General features: G+C 34.8%; 1 protein-coding gene across 4 annotated transcripts in view; it reads right to left on the bottom strand.

The window, feature by feature from the left end:
* Positions 1–4,107: 4,107 nt before the first annotated feature.
* LOC149552343 (uncharacterized) overlaps positions 4,108–26,762 on the bottom strand; it is a 61,102-nt gene continuing 38,447 nt past the window's right edge. Inside the window, exons 4-6 of one of the 4 annotated variants that reach the window (XM_089787876.1) lie at positions 25,893–25,985; positions 18,071–18,162; positions 4,108–4,762 (exon numbers count right to left, since the gene is read on the bottom strand). In XM_089787876.1, the coding sequence (XP_089644002.1) occupies positions 18,091–18,162; positions 25,893–25,985 (165 nt within the window). In that variant the 3' untranslated portion in view covers positions 4,108–4,762; positions 18,071–18,090. Of the gene's footprint in view, positions 4,763–5,062; positions 5,578–17,505; positions 17,842–18,070; positions 18,163–25,892; positions 25,986–26,762 lie in introns of those variants that run through there. The other 3 variants (XM_089787877.1, XM_089787878.1, XM_089787879.1) reach the window with 3 other exon arrangements.

Raw genomic sequence — 26,762 nt, forward strand, 5'->3', positions numbered from 1 at the left:
ATGCTTAGGCACGATACTTGATGTTATTATTACTATCGGTAGATTATATATGCATGTTAGTCTGTAGTGCATAATGCCTAGTGTTACGGTAATCAAACAAATGATAATCACCATGTAGGGTCATGACCCTACATGGCAAAAGCCACATAAGGCTCATGTCCCTATGTGTGTTGCAACCTTTCAATGCATATTTATATCTATTGTATGCTATGAGGAAATCATCAATAACATTGGCATGTAAAATACTCCAGCATACAAATACTTCTCTCTGCAATTACTTATAGCATCCAGATCTCTGAATTTGTCTATCACCCACAATAAGAAATTAACTTCAGTGCAATCTATACTATATTGATCGAAGATTGATATTCTTTGTATAAGCTGTGATTATTGTTACATATATCAAATCTAAGACAAAATAAGAAGAGCTTATCTAGTTGAATTTGAAAATTAAAATCATTACGCTCTCTCTGATCTCAATTTCCTTAACATCCTTTATTTAAATAAATTTTATTTATTTAATTCCCCCTCTTGTCCAATATTCTTCTAAGCCTATTTGGATTATATTTAAATTAAATTCAAACCTTTGTCTCATTCACTAATCATTGTCTACACCTTAATCCTCTTATAATCTTGATTAAATTCCATTTAGTTTTATTTTGTCTCTAATCATGTGCACAATCACCTTTTCCAAGGTGGCCACCTATCCTTCTTTTTTCTCTTCCAATCATTTAGAAGTCTTTTATTTTCTCCATGAAAGTGGAATCCTTGATTTTTGCATGGTTTTGCCTCTTAATCCTAGACACATGTTCTTTTTGTCTCTTCACATTAGACACTTCTCTTTTGCCTCGTCATCCTAGCCACTCATTATTTTTGCCTCTTAATTTGGGTCTCTTCCCTTTTTCCTCTTCATCTTATCCCTTCATTCTTTCACCTCTTAATCGCATCCAATCATTTATTTTCATTTTCTGTAAAAGCTCTCTCCTTCATTTGTAGCCTAATTGGAATTAACAATTGGCATTTTCATACTCGAGCACTTGAGCACCTATTATACTAACATTCAAGCATTAGCATCTTTGTTTTCAAATTCATAGAATAGTTATTGTATCTCCATTCTTAGTTAGAGTTATATTCTTGCATGGTAGCTAAATTCCATTTCTTATCTTAGTTTGAATCTTACAACTTCATTCTTAGTTAGCTTGCATTATATTTCTTATTAAAAATATAAAAGCATCAACTTGCTTGTGCACAATCTTCTTCATAGATCTTGCACTTACATTCATCATTGTGTGAGATATGTAACAATCTCTTCATAGTTGTTCTTAAAACCCTCACTTTGCATCTTTGCAGTTTACGTGTTAGCTTGAATATCATTGTGTTGGGAAGAGAATACCCATAGAAATCTTAAAGAGAAAATCAAACAAGGTTTATTTGATGCCCTTGATGTTTTTAATTGCAACAAATAGGTGGATATTTTTATTGCATGCAACACTTGCTAAGTTTGTTGTCATAAGGATGAACAACCATTTCTCTTAATAATTTCTCGTTTCATGGGAAATGAAATTGTAATAATCATCAAAAACCCCCACTTTCCATGAATTTGGTCATAATTTAAATAGGCTCAAACTTTGATAGACTAATTGAAAATATGATTTAACTACCATGTTAGCAAGTGAGTCTATCACAGTACTTATTTCTCTATACTCATAGGATATGTAAAATAAAATAAAAAAAGAATTTAATGTCTTTCCTTTTCGATAATATGTTTAATGGACCATGAAGGGTAGGGTAGGCCCTTAAGAAATCTAACAATGTCATTGGAATCACTTTCCACCCAAGCCTTTGTGAAACTCATGTTCTTAGTGAGCATGAGAGAATGAAGAGACCTTGTAGCTTTTATGAAGTGTTTTAGTCAAAGGTCTCAAGGAGAGCATTGTCGCAGCAATACATTAGCCAAAGTCATTTCTTATCACTCCCCCACATCCCATCAAAGTTAACATTAATCCATCCCATAGGAGAAGAGTAACATTTGCATCCCTCTCTACCATCCCCCTTGAGAGAAGGGTATGGTTTAAATATTTCGCATGAAGATCCTAGTTGAAGATGAGAAGAGGAACATCATAATTCAAAATTGTCGTTAGAATCACTTTCCACCCAAACCTTTGTGAAATCCATGTTCTTAGTGAGCATGAGAGAATGAAGAGACCTTGTAGATTTTATGAAGTGGTTAGTCAAAGGTCTCAAGGAGAGCGCTGCCGCAGCAATACATTAGTCAAAGTCATCTCTTACAACTTCCCCACACCATTTCGGCCCAAGGTTCCTTTTGGTGATCCCATCAAAGTCAACTTTAATCTGTCCCATAGGAGGAAAGTACCATTTGCATCCCTCTCTACCATCCCCCTTGAGAGAAGGGGATGGTTTAAATATTTCCCATGAAGATCCTAGTTGAAGATGAGAAGAGGGACATCATAATTCAAAATTTTCAAGGATAAGTCTCTTAATTTTACTATAGACCACCTTTGAATGAGCAAATTTATCCCTGAAAATCCTATTATTTCTCTCCTCCTAAATGTCGCATAGAACATGGGGGAGAATAAAAGACCAAAGATTCTTACTATCTTTATTAGAGTAAAGACAAACCCATTCGAAGAAATAATATTGAGAAAAAATCAGTGTGTTTTCGTGAAATTGGTAAAAAAAAAAAGTTTGACTATTTTTTGTCTTTGATGTATTTTGTCTAGAACTTAGCCAATGTCATAGAATGATACATCTGTGGCTTTTGGTAAGTCAAGTTCCTTAAGGGATTGTGATATTGCTATCATGATTTAATTGTGTAGTTTTTGAGTCAAACTCATTGACCCATGTTTCATGAGTAGTGATTCGCATGAATCCATCTCTCGTGATAATAAACGGAACACTTAGCACTCATTGGATCTAGCTGATGCTCACAGAGGTGAAGCACCTGGAATTTCCCGGGAGGTCACCCAAAATAATGCTTTTCTGGAAGGGTTCTAGAGTGCTAAGCAGGTTTTTTATGCAACAACAAAACTTTCTTTTATCTGTTTTGTCATTTTGGTTCCAGGATGTTATATTGGTTAGCGCCAATGGTGCAATTAGTTTGTCACTGAATTTTAAAACCTACATGGCTGATAGAACAAGGTTAAATACAGTAGCAACTGGCGAGAGCGTTTAAATATGTACAATTTTCGTTGTTAAACTAAGTCTGAAATATTAGCATTCAATCCAGAGCTCTGTTGGCTGATATTGCCGATCATGTTACCTATGTCAGCCATTATAATTGTAGAATAATAATAGAAATATTTGCTGCTATCATGCAGTAGTTTGCCAAAATCAGCAGGCAATCCTCTCTCTCAGTAGAAGCGATTTTGGGACCAAAATCAAGTGACGCAGGGATCCAAGTGACCTAGCTATATTGTCAAGTTTTACCTCACAGCTCTTTTGATAATATCTTTCGTAGCAAGAATGCAAGAAAAAGCATCAAGGACTACTTCAATCGAGAATTTTGATTCTAAATTTTAGTTGCCTGTGATGTGTTTGTAAATTTGTAACTTCATTTAATCTGGACTTCCTCGGTGGTAATTTTTTTCTAACAATATTACTTTCCAATTAACATAACTCTATATCCATTTAAGGATATCAAAGTAACTGAGCTTCCTGATGTGACTTGACATTGGTTTTTGTATGTTTGTTGGACTGGAAATTGTCGGTTTGCCTCCGTCAACTTCAGATCAGTCTCACATCATTTATGAAGCTAATGCTTGTGGAGGAAAAGAAGGATAAATAATTCATACATATATTGCTGGATGATACATATATTGCTGGATGAATCAAACACAATTTACATAATATTAATTAGATCTCATTTTTATTTATTCATATAGCTGCATTTCTATAGACGTCAAGTAATGAGAAGATCTATCTATGCAAAAAAAAATTACCGGAAACAAATAACTGCACCTATATAAACAGTCTATAAAGATTCAAAAAGAGAACCGAGAAATCTGCGAAGCATTTCATAAAGTTCAAATTTTAAAAAGCATTGAAAGCTTACAAATAAGATCAAGCAAATTTCCACAATCCATGACATACTCTGTAACTTGTTTCTGGATTAGATGGTATGAATGTTTTTGTATTAATATTTGGGATCACACTCCTTTAACTCTATCATTATCATTCTGATGAAAGACCACGGAGTGTGATCCAAAACATTGATGTGAAAACTTTAGGACACAATTGAATCCAAAAACAGCTTACAGATTAGTTTACAAATATTCATTAATATCTGTAGCAAACTATCAAGAACCGGTTGAATAGTGTAGACTAGAAAATAAGTAGTCAGTAGCAGCAACATGAAAATAACATTGCAGCAAACCTAGAGTGGAAATAAAATCATGCTGTTAAGTTGCCATAGCATACTGGAGAAATTTGCAAACATCTGTGGGTTTGAAGACTAAAAACAATGCTATTACATGGGTAGGTGAACTACGTCATATTGATCTTGAAAAGTTTTAACTGAAAATATCCACATAAGGGGAAATCGGTCGAGAAGGCAGCCAACAATTTTAATGAAATTTGTTTAGTGTAAAAAGTCGGGAATTTCACCTTTTAGAATTAACTGTAAATTTGCCCAATTTATGTTTCTAAGGTAATGCTAGATAGATCGATGATATTTGCTTTCTCCACCATTTTTCAAAGCTGTGCCAATACTTATCCTAACTCCTAGTATCTATATATTTCAGTCCTGCACAACATCAGAGTTTAAATTAAAACAAAAAATTGCCAATTCAATAATTATGTACTTTTATAAAACCAGAATGTTGACTATTGTTAGCATGTAAAAACTTGATTGTGAGTATGATCTTTTCCTTCTCCAATGGTTTTGGTGATGAAAACATGAGAGTTGAGCAGGATTTGCACAAGTTTCATCTAAACTTCTTGCAGACTATGATCCAGCTAATGCAAAACATGTATCCCACTGACCATTTACAACAAATAGAATAAAATAAATCATTCAAGGACAAAGTAAATCTCACAAATGATGTAAGAAAATATTACCTTCAAATTGGATTAAAGAAATATAATATAAATTCTTCAATTTTGCAAGTAAGAGTTGCTACATGCATAGGATTAAGCATGCAGCAAGATAGCAGAATTATGTTCCTGTTTTAAATTACAAATATTCTTGGAAGAAAACTGGTGGGCATTAGGACAGTTCACCCCCAAGGCCGTTATAGGCCATCGTTAAACTATGTCAATGCTTTTTTAATCTTTTATTCTCATTTAAAACATTTAAGGCCAAATCTTAATATAGTTTCCATTGATGCTAATGGTGTCCTATAGACATGAGTACTTATAAGACTCCAGACAATCCAGACTTCTTAATATAAAAGTAATGTTTGTTTTCATTAATTTCTTGGAATATTAATGGAACCACTTTGCAGTCCTGGCACTAATAAAGCTTCCTATAAATTTTCCAATCTCTCTGTATTAGATTATTTAGTTCAAAAAGAACAGTACACAAAAATCACATGTTCAATGTCCTTTCCAAAAGATGGCCTGCAAAAAGAAACAGTAAATATATATTATATACATGTATATTTATCATGAAACATTCAGAGTGGGTATCACAGATGAACACATGTTCATTTTTAATCATTTAATTTTTTTAATTACGAGGACATTTTTTTGTTGATATATTGTTGTTTTGTTTGCAACAAAAGCATTCAATGAATTTGAGTAATAATATTTGAAATGAAAAAATATAAAAAATAAAACAAAGAAAATGTGGAAACATCTCTGAATGCTTCCCTAAAATCAGGGAAATGGAAAAAACATAGGAGACGCCTGGCTGTCTCCAACACAGCTGGGGATGTCTCAGACTTCCCTCAAATCATCATGAGGGTTGCCCGAAAAAGCAACATTCATAATGTTTCAAAAAGAAATTATTTGTAACATCAAAAATGTTAACATGAATTGTTTTTTGCAAATGTACTAATATTGCCAATGTAATTAATATTTTCCAAATGCAGATTTGAAGACTCATAAATATGAGAGGAGACATGTCTCTATAGTTAATCATCATTAGTTAATATATTAATAATATAAAAAAGCATATGTAACATATATATATATATAGGCATGGGCAGAGGCGATTATTGCAGGGTAGGTTAGGCAGGGCATGTTACATAGAGAATCTAAGTAGGGCAGTTTGGTCAACCGAAGAAATAATAGGGGCAGTCATCTGACCAGACACCCTCTATTTGGTAGGCCAATCCCGATCTGGTTCCCCACCATTCTATAGGGGGCCCTACCATTCTATAGGGCCTACTATTCTATCGCGGTTGGCCGAATCAATAATGGGCAGTCATCTGACCAGCAACACTTTGGAGGCAATGTTACGTATGGAATGGATGCCCAAACAGCCGATCGATTATTGGCCGGTGAATGCAGAGTTTATTAACTAATGAAGATTAACTATAGACACATGTCTCCTCATATTTATGAGTCTTCAAATCTGCATTTGGAAAATATCAATTACATTGGCAACATTAGTACATTTGCAGAAAATGATCCAAGTTACTCAACATGGTATTAGAGACAGGTTGCAAATGTAACGAAGCAGCTTGTTTTACAAATTCTTCATTACAATTCAAAGTATCATGCATCTCCTTATACCATAGATGTTTTTTAGGCACAAGCTATGATAGGAAAATTAAATTTATCTTGGGAACTATCGGAGATATTACAGGTTGAAAATATCCTTTCGTTTGTTGTGTTTGCACTGCACAAAAGTGATCAAATATCCGATCAAAAGATTGAGACAGACAAGGAATCACAGGAATCGCTCTCCACTATAATAAAACTCAATGATATTCATAAAATGCTATTTTGAATTTCCACAGACCATAAATAGAAAATCCGCCATATACATCTTACCAAGTGAAGTAGAAAATAATTGTTCTTGGTATCAAAACGCCATAGGCATGAATTGAATCTGAACTTCGGAAAAATGCAATGAGGATGTGGGTTAGAAAAGATAACTACAACCTTAGGAAGAGCAGAAACATCAACATCAATTCTTATGGATCATGTGAGATAAGATAACAAGGTTGGCTCAAAGACTTGACTTGTTGAATTCTTATCGATGATTGTCAAGTGGGAGTTTAAAATTTCTAAATGCTTGGCAAGGAGCTTAGGAAAATACTCAGGAAATTATAGTCTATTGAACTTGTGAGCTGATATTTATATTCCATCCTTGTCATTTCAATTGTGTCAAGCGTTCTTGGTGCAAACATACATCTTTGTGTTGCATGCGGTGTCACATAAGAAAGGAAAATGAGTCTCTTCATGTATAGATGGTGGTTAGAGATGACTTGAAACAATTTCTCTTGGATTACTAGCTACATTGTAGCTGTGCTTTCAGATGAGGATTATTACTTTGATACAACAACAAAATGATCACTTGCTGATGTCTAAACTGTGACCATGGGAGATATTTGTGTAATGTCCCCTTTTTGGGACATTAGGAAATTTAAAGACATATTCACATAATATTAAAATTGACTATGAGAGTGTGAATTAAATTTATAAAAGGTCAATTTAATATTATGGAGTGGGCTAAAAGTGACAAGGAGGGATAAGATGAAAAGATAGGAAGGGAGTCGAAGAGTCACAGCTTTGAGGATTAAAAGGAGAAGAGACTCATTCATTCCGATATGCTTGGTTTATGATTCAGATTTTAGTCTCTCTCTTGAAAGAGTTATTCGGAAAGCTTCAGCTTTCATCCAGCGTGAGGATGTAAACCCTCGTGCTGGTAGACAATGGACACAAACCCATTGTCCATGGAGACTGTCACATCAGGTGTCTCACGTGTGCTTACAGGTTCTTTCCTAGTATTCCAATCTAACTGTAAAACTATGTTTAAGATTTGACTTTTGAATGTTGGTTATTGTATTGCTCATGTATAATGCAATAGCACATTTCAAGGTATTTTATGAGAATCTACGGTTTTATTTTATTGGTTTATGATGTAACTTCATATGTTTATGTTCTGAAAATTATCTTGAGGTAAAAATCAGGTTAATATCTATTGGGGATATTTCAGTGGTATCAAAGCAAGGTTTTCCTGCCAACCTATGAAGCTTTACCAAAATAATTTCGCAGAAGATTTTATCAGGAGGGTTTTGTCAGAAAGAAATTACCGTTCTAGATAAAACATTATCTCATGAGGTTGTGAGAAATGTTAGTAGTATCTCTGGATAACTGCAATAATTGAAGTGGAACACTGGTAATGATTAAGTATGGGTGGTAACATTCAAAGGAGTTGCTTCCTTTGCCTGAAGTTTTCAGATAAATGGAACTTTCTGAAAATGTGAGGTTTTCTCTGAGGTTGTTACAGAAAGGTTTTATTAAAAACAAAGTTAAGAAGTATTTGAAAGAGAATTTTCCAAGGGATATTAAACTTTAGAAGTCTCTATTAAAAACAATTTATAATGGTTTAATGTTTCAAAAATAGTGGTTTTTCAGACTTTGGCTTAAATATACTTGAAGATTAATTCTTGTCAGAGTTTTGAAGGATTGTTTCAAATCCGGTTGGAGAAATACAGTGGATTCAAAGACAAAATATTGCAGATATAAATTACATTGGCTTATCTAGTGAAGAAATACATTGGTTCGAATATTTGAACATTGTAGAGATGAATTATTTAGATTTTTCAAAATTTGTTTTGGCATCTAAAGGTCGAGTATCATTATTTGAATATTGAAGTTTTCTGAAGAAAGAAGTTAATGTGAATGGTCGGGTCTCGATGAGATTATTGTGGGATGCAATCACCGAGGAAACTGAATGTTTCTTGAACTATCGTTATATCGGCTTCAATACAAGAAAGACTATTCATATTCCATATTCCGACTATAAACTTGGAATACCTTTGACAGAGACTAGATTTGCGGTTAGTGAAAATATTTATTTCCAACATTATAATTGGGAGAAGATTTAACTTCAGATGTTTTAACCAGAGGAACAATCGCAGGAGGTATGTTGAGAGTCACGTGTCAAGGGCAGACAAGAACAACAGAATGCTCAGGCAACTGTAGTGCAAGAGTCTTGCATATCCGCAATTGCCATGGGAAGACTAGGCGATTGGTATAGCCGTCTGTTATCATTGCACCTTCCAGCTACCATCGGAGTTATCTAGAACCGTCAAACTTGAGTGTTCAAAAGAACAAATTTGGGATTTGCAGAGATTTTGGGTTCAAGCGGGAATGAAGTTTGACAGTACTCAAGCAATTTAGAGTTGAACTTAATACATGACGACCCCAATTTCTTAGAAGTGGTTTGTTGGGTGCACAAAAGAACTTCAAATTTAATTGTCGTAAAGGAGCTATTTTGGTATAAAAAGAGACTATTTACAAGAGCCAACAAAGAAGAGGAATTGTTTCTGATGAAACACAAAACCGAGTAGGTTGCTAAAGGCGTGAGTCAGAAGCTCAGAAGTTTGCTATGAACCATACTCTATTTGGTCTTGGATGTTACAAGAAACCAAAACTATATGATCATAGTGTGTTGTTCCTTGAGCAAATAATGGGCAAATTGTTGCATTCGGGTTGCACATGTGTTCTTTCTAAAGCAAAAATGTTACAATTCACATCTGGAGGAACGTTACCATGGGAGCCTTTGTCGTGAGGTAAAGACAAATTATCTATGAGTGCTAGTAAGAAGAGTAATAGTCAATTTGATTTATGGAGGCTGGCATATAGAGTCCAAATTAGCATTCAAGTATCAAGACTGGCAATCAGTTAATACAACCAACATTGGATGACACCTAGAAGAAAGATAACGCTCGAGAGGAAGTAACGGCTCTTTAGTGGATGCATTTGAGTCGCATGACACTCTGATAATTGCGTGCGTTACTTTTTGTCGTGTATTGATGAAGAGAAAGTCTTTTGCAGAGAATTAACAGGAATGTGCAGATAGAATGAATTAAGTCGCGTAGCTACTAAGGAAGTAAGGCTATCTTGGTTGTGGTCTTCATCATCACTTCACATGTGTGCGTACAGTCGGGAAAAAAATCAGGCCAAAGGAGTTGCAAAGGGCTGAAAGCCAAATTCTAAAATACAAGCTTGGAATTCATGAAGTTGTGCATCAGCTTGATTTGTAAGGCTCAGAAGGACATATTGTTGATGCTATTGTTGATCTAGAAAGAAGTGTATTTCATGAACATATTTTTGTGCAAAATGCGAAACACAAGATACTTGCCCAAACAATGACATAATATTACGTGATGGAGCTTGCAACCGTGGCTTTCATCAAAAACTGTTTGGATCGACCTTTAGCTACTGAAAATATTCCCCCTGGAGATCAGGGTTGGCTTTGTAAAGTCTACGAGTGTAAGTTGGAGGCACTAGAAGCCATCAATGCTCATTTGGGGACATAGTGTACAGTTGAAGATAGCTGGAAGGAAATTAACATAAAGGTTGTGTGAAGGGAAGAAATTTCCACCATTAAATAAACACTGAAGTCCAAACAAAATCTCAGGTAAAATCACATGTCCAACAGGGTGAAAACTGCACAAGGAATCACTGACTACAGGACTTCACAGTTGTGGCAAGAATTTGTGAACGATTGAACTACCAGCTACAGGAACTCTCTATTGGCCTCTTTGAGCACTTGATCCAAGAAGAATCAATATATATTTATGTTTTGCATTCCAACTTTACTGTCTGATATAACTACTCCAGCTATTTGTGAAAATTAATTCAAAATAGTTTGATTCAAATTTTTGCATTGATCAACATTATTAATAGTATTTCAAGGCAGCAAGCAAGCTTATTTCAGACAAGTTATTACAGTAGCGATCTACAGAGGAAGTGTGCATCAAATTGGGGTAGTTTTTGGTCCTATGAAAACAGAATAATGGAAGATTTGAAAAACAGCATCTTTTCAGAGGAACTTAATAATACATTCAATGGCCCTCAGCTAAGAGACCTGTAGAAAAAGGAAGATTTTGGTCGGCTATACGTACTTGGGTTGCAATTAGAAAAAATGGAATCTTCAAATAATGTTCTCTTCAAATTGGAAGAGATCAAAACATATTTGACCAATGTAGAGCAGGCAAATTGTAGACTCTCAAATTGGGCTTTACAACCTTCGATGGTGACCTTGGTCCACCCAAGTTTATGGAGCATCCAAATAAACGGGTTAACCTTGTGATTGCTTCTTGTCTCAATGAGATTATACCATTAACATCTCCTACAACAGCCTACAATGATCTGGTGTTGAAGAAAGTTTTGCAGCTGATAGTGAAGAACTTGAAGGGTTTACAAGTTAAAGGAATCACTATGAGGCACGAACAGATTTGCTCGACATGTGAGGACACTAGTGCACCCGATCCTGTTTGTGGGAATCGTAATAACGAAGAGGAGGCTAAAGAAATTCAGACTAGCGCAGGGAATAATGTAGATAAGATGATTCCAGCTATGGATAAGGAACATACAAGTTTCTACATTGTTGATTTGGAGGTTAGCTTTGACAAACATGTTGATGAGGCCGGTTGTACTCGAAGTAATATCATGTTGGAGTCTTTGGATGATGAGCCTTTATGTACAAATGATAACATCGCAACACTTTTGCCTTTGCATGCAAATCAAAGGAACAAGGGAATGGAGACCTACGATTTTGAGAGGTGTGATGAACCATATGTTTCTTATACACATGATATAAATTTAGATGAACAATCCAAGATGACACTGCAAGACAATGAGCTGCTTCAACATGACAATAATAAGATGCATGCCTTAAAGAACTAGCTTAAGTTTAGTGAACACATGGTTGTGGCATCCTTGGTACATTATGACAGCACTCACCGAATGGTTGAGGATCTCTATAGGAAGGGGCAAAAGGGAGTTGAAGAAGATTGGCTTGTTGCTGATTTGCAGGTAGTCAAAACAGCCCTTGAATCTATGAAATCAGATTATTTATGTTTGCTTTCCATTAGGGATTATATTCTTAAGGTTGCAGGAATATATGTTGACCAGTTGAATAAAGGCAGGAATGAGATTATTGAGCTCAATGGGGAGCTTAAGTATGCTCATGAGGCATTGGATAATACTCAGATTTCTCTTCAGGAAGCAGAAAATCAGGTTAGGATCACAAATCATTTTCAGAAGCATAAGGGTAAAGAGAGGTAGAGTTTTTCCAAGAAGTAATTGATAAACTTGATAGCATTCAACAGACTTGTGACTTGAATAGTTGTCCCAAAAGACCAAGTACCAAAATTTCAGATCACATTCAGCTTGTAGAGAACCCCATGTTTTAAGTGGATGCTGATTGGACTTTCAATAATCCCCTTCTTGAGATAAACGAGGAAACTCTTTTTGATTGTCATGAAGAGGATGATCTTGACTTAAGAATATTGTATCCAAATACAATTCCTAGCAGTGAATCTTGGTCATAGGATTGGTGTGGTAAATTGACTACAGTTGCTCATCCTTTGACCAGCCCAAATATGGTTCCCAATTTCAACCCATATAGAAGTTGGATGGAATTCACACGTCAGCCATTGAATAGATCTTGGTGGAGTATTGATGAGAGTTATGTTTCAATCATAGAGAATGGTTTTTCAGCTTCATTCTTACTCATAGCATCTATGTACTTAGGGGTTCTCTAGATTGATGACGACAGTATGATATTTGATGTGCCCATGGTGTTGTTTTTAGCTTTTGAGCAGCTTGTTTCTTACATCGACTATTTAGGTTGGGTCGTCACTATCTATTGGGTTATACATAGCTCCTTGATACATTTCTACCTCATCATTTCAGCTGGTCATGACAACAGGGTTTGGGATCCTGGTGTTGACCATATGTATCTATGGCATTTTGAGGATTTTGTTGTAGTTCTACACATTTTGAGACTGGATGCAATTATGATCAGAATTGTACAGCCTAGAGATGCAGCGATACTTCATAGATTAACATGGAACCAAGGATCTGGTTGATGGATGGGTTGCAGTTTGACAGCTTGCTTCGCAATGTGGCAGAATTTGTTTTTAGGTTAGGCTACAGAGCTACTTGCAGATTCACATGGGACCCTAGTACTGATTGCTTGAGGAAAAGCAATCTCGAGGGAAGATTTGTAATGTCCCCTTTTTGGGACATTAGGAAATTTAAAGATATATTCATATAATATTAAAATCGACTATGAGAGTGTGAATTAATTTATAAAATGTCAATTTAATATTATGAAGTGGGCTAAAAGTGAAAAGGAGGGATAAGATGAAAAGACAGGAAGGGAGTCGAAGAGTCACAACTTTGAGGATTAAAAGGAGAAGAGACTCCTTCATTCCGATATGTTTGGTTTATGATTCAAATTGCAGTCTCTCTCTTGAAAGAGTTATTCGGAAAGCTTCAGCTTTCATCCAACTTGAGGACGTAAACCCTCGTGCCAGTAGACAGTGGATGCAAACCAATCGTCCGTGGAGACGTCACATCAGGTGTCTTGCATGTGTTTATAGGTTCTTTCCTAGTATTCCAATCTGCCTCTAAAACTGTGTTTAAAATTAGACTTTTAAATGTTGGTTATTGTATTACTGATGTATAATGCAATAGCACATTTCAAGGTATTTTATAAGAATCTACGGTTTATATTATTGGTTTATGATGTAACTTCGTATGTTTATGTTCTGAAAATTATCTTGAGGTAAAAATCGGGTAAATATCTATTGGAGATATTTCAATTTGAGATTTTTAGGTGGATGCGTGCATTGTTGTGCACACTTGCTTCATTTCTGAAAGGTTAACATACTCAGAGCAAGAACTATTCTGAGATGCAAGAATTTGGGAAAGAATAATGAATGGAAGAAGAATACTACTAGAGATTGAGAGGACAAGCATATATTGAATTCGAATCTACTAATATGAAAGGAATAGGAAATGATTGTGAATCAGGCTTGTTACTAGCTATCATTCATAGGAAATGAAAGGAATAGGAATCAGACTTGTTACTAGCGATCATTCATGGGAGAGGAAACTAGAGATTGGTATCAGCGAGACATGTATGCCCTGTTGCTGTAAATGTCTTCCATCACATATTCATGAGTAACACATAGGTGTTACTTCTGAAATAGATGCCTTGAAATCTTTAAGTCATCAAATTTCTTGTTGATATCTTCTATGTAACAAAGGATTATGCCTAAGCATTGAAATCAATATATCAATCATATTGAGCAACTGTGTTCCCCACTAAATATTCAAACAATGGAGTTGGTGCGACATTGAGATTTTGTGGTGCCGCAAAGGATCTATTGGAGGTTTCATATATGTCCCGAAATGTGGTTAGACAACACCTATTACAATCACATCACCAAAGCTCTGAAGTTGCCTCAAAACTAGAACTGTAGTTGTTTTTTTATATTACTCAAAGATATGTGTACAACTAACAACATTACTCCTAAGACTACCCAACGCATATCATGTCTTGTTCGTAAATGTCTATTTTGGGATGCAATTTAGCTCCTATATGCATCATGTCACACTGGAAACTAAATTATCCTCCACTAGCAGCGAAAGCAACTTTGACATATTTGTTCATATGTATCACAGGTATCACTGTCTGACTTAAGAGGTTCATCAGCATCATTGTGCATTAGGAAACATGAATGAAGCACATAAGTGGAGAAATATCACAGAAGTATGTATTGCAGCAGAAGTCAGAGCTGTAACAAGAGCCATCGGGAGTAATTATAGAAATTTATCAAAATATACAAAGTCCACCTACAGTTCAATATTCTTACAGCAACAACTACACAGTATTTTGAATAAAATCATAACAACATTGTGTATAGCAACATATGGAGCTAAGTATTAAGAGACGGTCCTATATATTAGTGGTCAGGCATCAAACAAATGATGATGATCACATCAATCCTATAAATAGCAGAGAACACATCAACATCAATTGTTGAACACATATTTCACATTACATTGAAGATGTGTCTGAACAAGATGATGGAGTGATTACCATAAGCAGAAAGTTCGTGAATGAGTGCGCAGCATATGCATAGCCAAAAATAAATAGAGTGGACAAATTAGCGAACCACATACAGAACTGCGATAAGAGAAAACAATGAAATGGTCGACTATATCAAAAAGCAGATTCACAAGTAGCAACAAAGTTATACATGAGAAAAAGATAATGAGCTACTATATGTCAGAGATTGTGCGGCCAGTACATGGAGATTTACGGCAGTGATGAACAAGGAGTTTGTATCTGTCTCTTGTTCAAAGATGATGAGGCTATGATTACTATTTGGACAACGAGAAACCTAAGTGTGCTACGTATAAGGCTCAGGAAGAAACAAAGAGATGAAGTCCAAACCTAAGGCACGTCAGACGTCAGAATTTTATTAAAACAACTATATTAATCACTATGGATAGAGCTGCGATTATGTTGGTTAAGAGAGTCGATTGGTTGAGAAAGATTTAAATAATAATAAAAATATGAAAAGGCACGATTAGATGTATTATGAATATATCATTAGCAAGAGAAACAATGTTTCATTTTGAAACATCACACCTCTTTGAAATTGAAGATATAACGAAAAGAAAAAAATATGTCATTTGAATCATACAAGGGAAATGAAGAATTAAGAGTGGTGTGTATGAGCGGTGATAAGGAAAAGTTGGAGTTAAGTGAAGACAAGTAAATAGAGTAAAGAGAAGAGTAAAAATAAAAATAAAAGAACAGAGATGTCAGAAATGAATTAGCAGAAAAAGTATACTAAGAAAGATATATCAGAAATAAGGAAATTTTATATATATATATATATATAGGTGTTATGTATGAAAGAGTAAATGAAGAAAGTTATTTTTCTATTAAATAGAATGTAAGGAAGAACTTTTCTAGATGTGAGTATGGATCTAATACAGATATAAATATTAGATTAAAAGAAGAGAGTTGAAGACTATCGTGGTCTAACATTCCCTGGGAATTTTGATTGAGTTGAAGACTATCGTGGTCTAACATTCCCCTTCAATGATATAAGAGTGGGAATTTTACATTGTGGGGGGAATAATAACCAATGTTTCATTCTCACTCGAACCATCTTTAGAAAGAAGATGTTCCATGACCCTCATGGGCAAATACGTATTCATATCCTTGAGTATTAAATTTATCTACTCTTTGTAGTATCTCTCATATTTGTAGTTCTATACATACTAGAAGAGATATTTGCCTTGATCTTTTCCTTCATGTCTGAGGATGTTTTTGCAGGAAAAGAAGGCTGGTACACATGCTACCAAAATTGTGCAAACTCAATCTTATGACAGTAGCTCTAAAAGAAGTTGTGATCAGGCTGATAAAGTGGGGCTCTTGAAGGAAATATCTTTGATGATTGAGATTATGAGTAACCTTCTACACTAAGAGGGAGTATGACACTTCTTCGAAGGCAATGCAGGAGCTTAGAAGATTGATACCTAAGAGGAGTCTAGAAATACACGTGTGAGTGCATGATTTTGATGGGCCTACTCTTCAATGCATCATGAGGACGTATTGACTTATCACTAGAAAATCGGAAGATTAACATCAGATTTAGAGGGAGTTCGACAGACATCTTTGGGTGAAGAGAGTCTCAAAGGGAGTAACTACAGGACCTGACTTCTCAAGATAATTGTTCAGAGGCAGAATTTTCGACATACAATCCTTTGTGAATGATATCTTCTCTATGAATGATATCTTCTCTATGGGGGAATAATTCTAAGTGAAATTACATTGGCAATATTAGTACATTTGCAGAAAACAATCCATGTTACTCAACAAAAAAAAGTGAGTGAAATATATCATGAGTGCATTATAACAGCACTATAAAGCAACTGCATTATATCAACAGCAATAAATATATTATGACAGCAACATAACAGTAATTAAATTAATCATGAAAGCAGAAGAGGCAACAATGGTAATTTTATTGCAATATGTGTTTGTGTGTGTAACAGATATAATTCAGGTTTCTGATTCCACCATTCCAAAATAAGTCTCAAGCTTCATAAATCTTGATATGGTATTACAGTCAACTATTAATTTCAGTTGCAAAAGACATTAAACGTGTATATGCCATGATCTAGTATAATGTCGTCTCATCCGAGAAATACAAGCATAAAATTTCTTTTAGGAACACAACTGCCATCCAAACTTCTCCAGATATCTCCTCACATCATTATAACATTGGTATGTCATATTAATGATGTTCATTAATCTTCTCTCTCTCTCTCTCTCTCTCTCTCTCTCTCTCTCACATATATATATATATATATGGTAGTATGATAATCCCGCATCTCATGACTATTCAGAACGATTTAAATCAGATGGTATTATTTTTTATTTTTAACTCTTTCATAACTGAACTTTAAAAAAAATAATAATAAGAAAAATAATTTACAATTTATATACTATATTGCATACTATAATAGCCACTGAGTAAGGATTCCTCATGAAGTTAAGGATTAGTTATTCTTTATATCAATTGAATATATTCAATCTTATACATACACAAGGAAGGTAATAAAAAAAAGAGAATCAAATGATTCTGCAAATTTTTTTTATCACTTAGGAGCCGTGCGAGAAGAAAGTCTCATGCACGGTTCTGAATGAGAGAAGGGAGAATTCCTCTTTTCGACTCTAACTCCCCCACTCCAGTCGTTGCTTTTATTTCTGTTATTTCGAAAGTAGCTGCTTCAGCTTTAGTCTCTCTCTCTCTCTCATATATATATATATATATATATGGTAGTATGATAATCCCCCTGCCATCCCCAAAAATAGCCCTCTGGCTGCCAACCCAAAACACCATGGAACATTATTTAATATCCAAATGCACTAGAACAGTATACAATTTCCATGCATATATCTGGAACCCTCTCAAAACAATGCCCTTAATTTAAAGACAAGCTGCACCAAGACATGGGCTTTGTAAATTCCGAACTACTAATTATGAACATTTCACTCTTCAACAATGTTGGAAACAAACCAAAATTGAACTTTCAAAGAAAAGCAATTTACCAGATGATAAAAACATTCCACTAGGATGAGAAATATGTTGTGACATGCATAAGATAAGCCATGACAAAACCCAAGGCTGCACCAGCAGCTACCTGCAAAGTAAGCAATTATGTACCTGATTAAACTTGCAGAACAAGTAAAGACTTGCAATCTCAATTGAAAACACATAAACTTCAAAAGAAATTATGAATCCAAGTATTATCATTTGAGGAAAATTTCTGTCAGGGATTCCATTTCATCTTGCTCATCCACGTTCTTTTAGAGAGACGAGCACTAGACCCAAGGCACATCTACAACAATGACTTTGAAATCCTTTTTGGTCTCATTATCTTACAGCACTGTCACTCAGTATACAAAATAGTAGTAAGAGGGAGAGATGCACGAAAAATGGTCATCATGTATAGAAGATTACACTAATATGCATTTAATAGGCCTCACTTACCCTCATCAAATGCAAAGCTTCTGAAGTCTATACACAGGAAGTGTTACTGATGCAATGTATTCTTCCTTCTCACAACAAACGGCAAGATGCAAATTCATGTTTACTATTTCATATTAGAGTTGTTGCTCCTAGGATGGACAATTGGAACTTCAAGGATTTAATAGATGAAGAAATCCTCAGTTTTCCTAGCTTTTCTTAGGTGGAAATCTGAAGTTTAATATTTTGTCAGTTAACATCAGGGAGCTATGGAAACACTTTCATCAGTCAACTCAGTTGCCCTTCAATTTTGTCATATTCATTGGAACTCGGCAGATAGAACAGTACAACTACGACATGACAAATGATACTACAGCCTCTGACTCTTTTGTGTTTCCCACTATACATCCAATATAGCATGAGATTTGAAATGATTTGAGTAATAAAAACAATAGCATTCAGAGATGTGGATAATTACTTCTTTATAAGCATTTAACAGAAGGGAGCACAACTTCTAGTTATGGTTGATTTAGGATGCTCAAAGAAAGAAAGGTGACATATTATTAATATCCAAGAATAACTAATTTAGGTCAATGGTACTCAGAGCACAATCGATGGAAGAGAGAGATGAACCAAGCATGGGGGGGTTCACCAAATATCATCAAACCTGAAACCATAACACAATGCACATTTATAAAGCCCTAGAAGGGAATAACAGCTTAAACAACTTATGTATTTATAAAGCCCTAGAAGGGAATGAATACTTAAACAAATTCTGTATTTTAGATCCATTTGCCAGAACATATGCCAAGCTACATTATCCAATCATATTTCAGCATCACTGTGCCATTTACAGCCCATCTCTTCCAACATGATGACCACCAGCCCCATTTCCTACCCCTTTTGTTATGACATTGTCAAGATCGAATCTTCCTAAAATCAAATTGTCCCATTTACTATTCCCACATCTTACTCTCAGCATCATATAATTTTCATACTCATAAAAATATGTTAACAATCGCAGAATGAATTTATCTAGGTTGTCAATGAACAAATGCTTTCTATCTGCAATGCACTAGCATACTTATCCTTAGAAACACCTGTGTAAATTATGCCAAGTGATATCATTATTTAAGCACTTATTATTTACTTTTTTAACTAAAGCATTACAAGGCCTTCATAAATAATATCATTGATTTTTCTGAAGATGTGTATGGTAGTTTAGTTTAGAACTATATAAGAATTATTTTATTTTATTTCTATTCACTTAAGAGTTGTATATTTATTTCCAGAACAGCTATTTTATAGTTTCAAATTTTTTTACTAACTTATGTTGCCTATGTTTTAGTTTTTACTATTTTTGTATGTGATAGTTTTTGTTAGCACACTCATGCCCTTACACACCACCCCTTGCTGCCACTACAGTTTCATTTCACAGCATAACAAATAAAATGCTTAAAATGTTGATGGACTATAATGTTCCCTTGCTAGTAGGTATTTAACCTTTTCCATTCCCTAAGACTAGAAAATTGATAAATAATAAGGGAAAGAAAGAATAATTAAAAAGTAGCCCAAAAAGCTGAAGTTATTTCCAATATATCTAATTATTCATTATATTTAATTTTGGTGCCACACTTAAGTTGTGACTTAGAGTTATAACATTATTTCACCTAGTACTGCCGTGGTAGAGATATAATTAATATAAAGTGAGTATTCATTTATGCCTAAGTTCAAAGGACAAAATAAGATGTAAAGTTTTTTAGTTGGAGTAGTTTATGAAAAGATCAATTAGGGTCTGAGGCTCATTCATTATGCTATGATGCTGATTTTTATTTTATCTCTGCAAGTTTCTTTCCCAAGAAACCTTCTTGGGACACAAACCCTGGAGATTCAATGCTTGGATGCAACCCCGAGACTTAGCAAATGTTTTCTCATTTAATCACTGAGTATAGAGGAGGCTGCAGCAGTGTTTGTGACAGATGTAGCTCAATCTTGAGCCAAAATCAGAACATTCATCTTCAGAATATCAAGGTATCATTTAGCAATCAAATTACGAGGGTAAATCCCAGCTTGTATTGAAATCACAGTCTGCTGTTAACAGACTATCAGCAAAGGTATCACAATGCATGCGCCCAGTTTGTCATCACTAAATAATTCATAAAATTATAAAAAACAATGGGATTCATTTTAATAGTGGTGTGATCTGGTATGTAAGAGCTTTTTATTTATGTTCTTTGCAAAAACTCCAGTTGTTGTGCTTAGTAATAGACGGTCAATTTTATTAGAATTTTCAAATTGTTTGATGTAAGTGGGTTGCATTAAAGGAAATTACATAATATTTACAAAAGGTTTGAATTTCCTATAACTTGTGTTTTTTTTGTGATAAATCTTTGAAAATCTTTGCATTACTCATAAGAGCTGCTAATGGACCACATTGATACTACAAAAATATTATATTTTTTCTTTCGAAGACATCTTTGTTGATCTTTAGTTTACTAGGTGATTTCTATTTTCGTCTTTAGTTCACAACTGTTTCTTTTAAAAACATCATCTATGTAAATCTATATGAGTTTTCATCTCCTTTGTTTAATAATAACAACATCAATTTACTATAACACGGTATTAGAGCTGGTTGATGGGATTTCATAAACTTTGGCGAATTTTTCAAAAAAAATAGGAGCCTCTTTTGATCTAGAATTTTTTCAGATATTTATTTTTCAAATGAAAATCATTGAAGGTATTTTATGAAAAGAAATGTGGTCCATCTTCGAAGATTTTTGCTGAAAATCACAAGCATGGTCGAGGGTTTTGATTGCGCGATTTCTTGGCTTGAGCAAAAGCTTCTGATTTTCAATAGTTGCATGTACTTGCACGTTGCTTGCGCATTTTTTATGAGTTGCATGTTCTTGCATGTGTTGTTTTACCATGCGAAGTCCCGTGTTTTGCCACATGAAGGTTTTACATTGGGTTTTAATGATTTTTTCCTCAAAAATTATCTATTGGATTTATAATTTTTTCCTCAAATATTATATGGTGGATTTGTAATTTTTTCCTCAAATTCTCTAGCAGGTTTTTCATTTTTTGTTTTTCCCTTAAAAAAATTATGATGGGCTTTAATTATTATTTCTTCCTCAAAAATTTTATCTTGGGTTTTACCGTTTTTCTTAAAAAAGAAGTTTTGTAATCTATTATTTGTGTCTTGGATTATGTTTGGTTTTGATTGATTTTTCACCTCAAAAATCACATTGGGTTTTGATCAATTTTCCCCTCAAAGATTGTGTTGGATTTTGTTAGTCTTTCCCGTCGAAATGGATACTTTGTAAAGTTCAAACCATAGTATCTTGCACTCTGTTTTGGGGCATCATGCTCATCCGCAAAGTTTGGAGGGTTTGTCATTTTCCTCAAAATTGTGCTAGTTGTTTTCATTGTTTGTCTTTATCTCCAAGGAAGAGCAGCTTCGTAATCCAACATCGGGTTGGGTGTGTTGTGATTTTTGATCAAATGTTTTGTTGATTCTGAGAGGGGGGCACCCTTCTCTAATTCTTTTTTTGGGGATGGTCTCATGATGTACCTTCTAATATGATTTCAAAGAATTTGAATATAATCTAAGGAGGGTCTCAACAGCAATAGAATGTTTCGGAGAATTTGTGATCAAAAGACCACAGTTAGACAATGACCAGAAAGGGAGGGTATTAGAATATTATAATGTTTCTTTAAAGGTCATCTTAGTTAACCTTTAATTTATTAGGTAGTTTCTATTTTCATCTGTAGTTCACAATTGTTTCTTTTCAAAATATCATCTTTGTGAATCTGTATAAAGAGCTTTCATCTCCTCTATTAATAACAATATCAATTTATCATAATAGACACCAATAAAAGATTTAATGGACTTGGGGGATATAATTAGTTAACTTGCTTTTTAGTCATTGTGTAGTGGCCAACACGGATAGTTATCTCTTATCTTGTCTTCAATACAATCTAGAACTTTACAACATTAAACCATGTTCCAAATTCTACAAAACTACACTTCAGGTTTCGTGTGTTTTTTTACTGAAAAAATCAATCCACGTTAAGAACTGGCACTGCCCACAAATCTGGCATAAGGTAGTGTGGTTTCGTACCCAGTTATTGGTCTGATGGTTACATGTACCTAATCAGTGAACACTAAATGAAATTATAAGTGCACTTTGCAACATTTTGGGCCAAGATGAAGCCAAATTTGCTGACTCTATGCAGATTTTGAGGCAATAATCACGGTTTGGCCACAAAAAATGAGATTCATCAGTTTCAAATGACATCTGCTGATCTATAAAGGATGGATATTCCATGCATTTTATCAACACAAATCATTGCAGCCCCAATAAAGCCTTAACAGATCTAGTTAATGGCTTAGAAAATAACTAGCAATAAAAAGTCCCAAGAGTCCTAAAAATGATGTTGCTCACTACAAAACAGCACAACTAAGGATTTTAACAATATAAATAGCAAGAAAAAGGAAAGAAAACACCAAAATTGAACTACAAAAACTCAATATAGGTGAAAATCCAGAAGACAGCTTAGACTTCCTCTAGCCACTATCTCATTTGCTGGATACAAGTTATAATGCCAACTTGAGCCCTCCATGGACACCTTACAAGATGAATGTGATGCCCAAGCACCTACATAACAATTATTGTTACTCCCTAGCCTTTACAACTACACTTCAGCTCCTAAAAGACTGTTACAAAAGGCAATCCATACAGCTGAAGGAACCCATCCTACAAGATTCAAAGTAGCTAATATAGATGAATTGACTGTAAGAGCAGTTCCATAAGTGTTCACACTCACAAAAGCCTAAGAGTTAAGCTAGAATGCCGAATCTCCATCTTGCCCACAGCTATTTCTTACTACCCTTCCAACTACCGCACCATCATGATAAACCCATTATTAAGCAAACTCTACAAAAGTATGGTAAAGCAGAGAATCAGTGGATGGGCGGAAAAAGAAGGGAAAAGAGCTATGGGATAGGCGGGTTTCAGACCAAAACATTCTACCATTGATCACTGCATTACCCTAAGGTTCCTCATAGAAAAAACGTGGGATAAATAGGGGGACGAGGCTTTTTGTTGCTTTGTTGACTTTAAGAAAGCTTTCGACACTGTCCCTAGGGATAAGTTATGGAATAGGATGGAAGAATTAGAGGTCCCAACAGAATATAAAGCTGTTGTTTATAAACTTTACGAATAGGTTAAAGCGAAAATCAGAACCAAAGTGGGCATGTCAGAATGCTTTGGCAATGACATAGGGGTCAAACAGGGATGTCCGTTGTCACCTATCTTGTTTGGCCTCTATATTGACAAGTTAGAGGAGTGGCTAAACAAAACCAATGGAGAGGGAATTCAGCTGGCTGATTATGTGATCAGATTGCTTTTATATGCTGATGACCTCATTCTCATTGCTAAAACAGCACAAGGGCTGAGAGAACATTTGAAGAACTTAAAAACCTTTTGCATGGAGGTAGGGATGGAGGTCAACACTTCTAAGACCAAGATCATGGTCTTCTCCTTGAGGAAGAGAAAACAACAATGCACTTTCATATTTAATGACAAAGCACTAGAAGTTGTAGAAGAATACAAGTATTTGGGGATAGATTTTCATTAGCGGCTCAGTTGAGAAACACGTAGATCAAAAAGGATACAAGGGGGATGGAAGGTATCTTATCTTCTTCAAAACAGGTGTAGGACAGCAGAGTTATAGGACTGGAAGACTAAGAAAACCCTCTTTGGGTCGCTGGTGATACCAGTTATTTTATATGGCAGCGAGGTATGGAGAAGCAGCGTATCAAACCATAAGTGGCAACAAATTGAAAGGATTCAAAAACACTTCATTACAACTAATCTCAAAATCAAATCCACAGTCCCATATGAGATTATTTTAGCGGAGGCGAACATGTTCCCAGTGGAGGCCTCGGCAATTGTCAGATTGTTGAGCTATCTAAAGAAGGTGAGTAAAATGAATGCACATCGCTGGCCTAGTGGGGTGGTTGACGAAGAACTGGCTCGTCAGAAAAAGACATGGAAGAAACAAAACGATAAATGGTTCAATAAGTGGAACATTGACTACCAAGAATGACCAGAAAACAATTCTGAAATAAAAAAGTGGGTGGCAGAAAAATTCAAATCTGTCATGTGGGCAAATCAGTTAGGTAGAAAAAAAGCCTATTATGTCAAAGAATTTAATCCCACATGTGAACATGACGACAAAGAATATTTAGGAGCAAAGATCAAAGGAAAGGCAAGAATCCTAATCGTTCAACTGAGATCCAGTTCCCACCGTTTGAGATGTGAAACCGGTAGATGGAAGGTCCCTAAGGAAGAGTGGGAGGACAGAATTTGTAGATTTTTTAATGAGGGTGTGGTGGAAACAGAGTGGCACTATCTAATGGATTGTACAACATACGAAGACATTCGCAACCAACACAAAGAAACGTTAAAAGTGAACAACATAAATGACCTTTTCGAAGGACCAAGACTCCTCAAAGGGGCCATTTTACTTATGCAGATTCACGACAAAAGAGACAGGGTGGAGAAATCGAATGAAACTGACTAGGAGTTCTATGCGGGTCCCTTAGGCTTATGGCCTCATGGACGTCATTAAAAATCTTTCATTCATTCATTCATTACTTCAGATATGCATGCGTTTGCTGTGGTTAGCATATGTACTATATTCTGTCCCTTTATTGACGGTTTTGGCTGCACTCAAACTTGTCAGATATGGCCTTAATTTAAACTGATTATAAGTCTCTTCTGTGTCTGATTCAGATTGATGTCTTGTGCGCACTTTTTCTGTAAACTGATTATCGATCAAATTCCTCAGGAAATGAATCTTTATTAAAATGAATTCATTACGAAGTATTGAGGGAACTACTTAGTGGGGTTGTCAGTTCTCCAAACCAACATAATTTATCCATTTTCAGATCACCTGGGAAGTGGTTATGACAGTTCAAATCTAACATATTAATTTAACAACACTTACAAACTTGTATTGGTAATTATGATTTACACCTTAAACCAGAAAGTTGCAATGATTTTAGTTGTTTCAACAAACCATCTTAGGCGAGCAATCTTTTGTTGAATAGCAGGCAAAAATGCGAAGCCTTCATTGTGTAAACATTACATAAATTGATGTAATGCAGTGTTCCCCACCAACCAAAGCTATAAGAAGATTTATGAGGTTTTCATTTTTTATCCTTTTGCTATCATGCATCAAAGGACCAATGCATGTATCTCTACATTGAAGATTAATTAGTCATCATAAGATTCTAACATTATACTGCAGAAGCAATAAGAAAATAACACAGAAGAATAGCTTTTTGCTTTGATCAGTGGTTGCTCCTATGCATTTGCAAAAATAAACTTCTTTTACCTGAGGAGGTGTATGCCCAAGAGGCTCACGAAGAGGCCTTGTGTCAGCTAGTGGATGCTCCGCAGGCAGCTCATACACTATTTGATTCAGCACCTTAAAAACGCAATATCTCAATAAATGAATAAGTATGCCAAGATATTAATTGTAGCCGAAACACATCAGTACATGAATCTTATAAAACATTCAACTAGAACATAAACTGGGAATTGCATAAAAGAAAAAGCTTTCATCACTCTTGTATTTAATCTAAGCATCTAGCCTTTTAGGTGACTGATTCTTTCAAGATTGCTTTCCAACCTCTATATTGAATCATCAATTTTTTGGAACAATTGAAAAAGAAGGAAAGGCATATACATCAAAATAAACACTTGTAAGTAATAAGGAGTGTAAATACAACCCATATTAGCAAGAAGAAAATAAATACCCCATTTTTACAAATTTCAATAAGAGAACATATATGGAGTATGTTCCAATCATGATGAGAAGAAAAAAAATCAATGCAAGAATCAAGATACAATGAATTATTTAAATGTATACAAACATTCTTTCTATTGATAAAATAACCCTTAACAAAATGCAACTGTAAACACAAACCAAAAGACTACCCAAATTGTTGATGAGAATCACAAAAAAACTAAACACCTACAGTTTATAACCGTTAGGTTTCAAGTTGCAGTTCCTTGATAGTAATCTAGTTTCCAGATTCTCTTATTAGCTTAGTTTCCTTTCGATGTAATGTTGTGACTTCGAAAAGAATTTTGAAGTATCAAAACTCACTCCTATTCCCACTTAGAAATTCCAAACAATGAACATAAAACTTACATTGAATGCGACTAAATACACATATATAAGTGTAATAAGATTCTTCTT

The sequence above is a fragment of the Cupressus sempervirens genome, chromosome 6 (assembly GCF_028749045.1).
Source record: "Cupressus sempervirens isolate cs-2001-9-10 chromosome 6, ASM2874904v1, whole genome shotgun sequence".
In the NCBI taxonomy this organism is placed as follows: domain Eukaryota; kingdom Viridiplantae; phylum Streptophyta; class Pinopsida; order Cupressales; family Cupressaceae; genus Cupressus; species Cupressus sempervirens.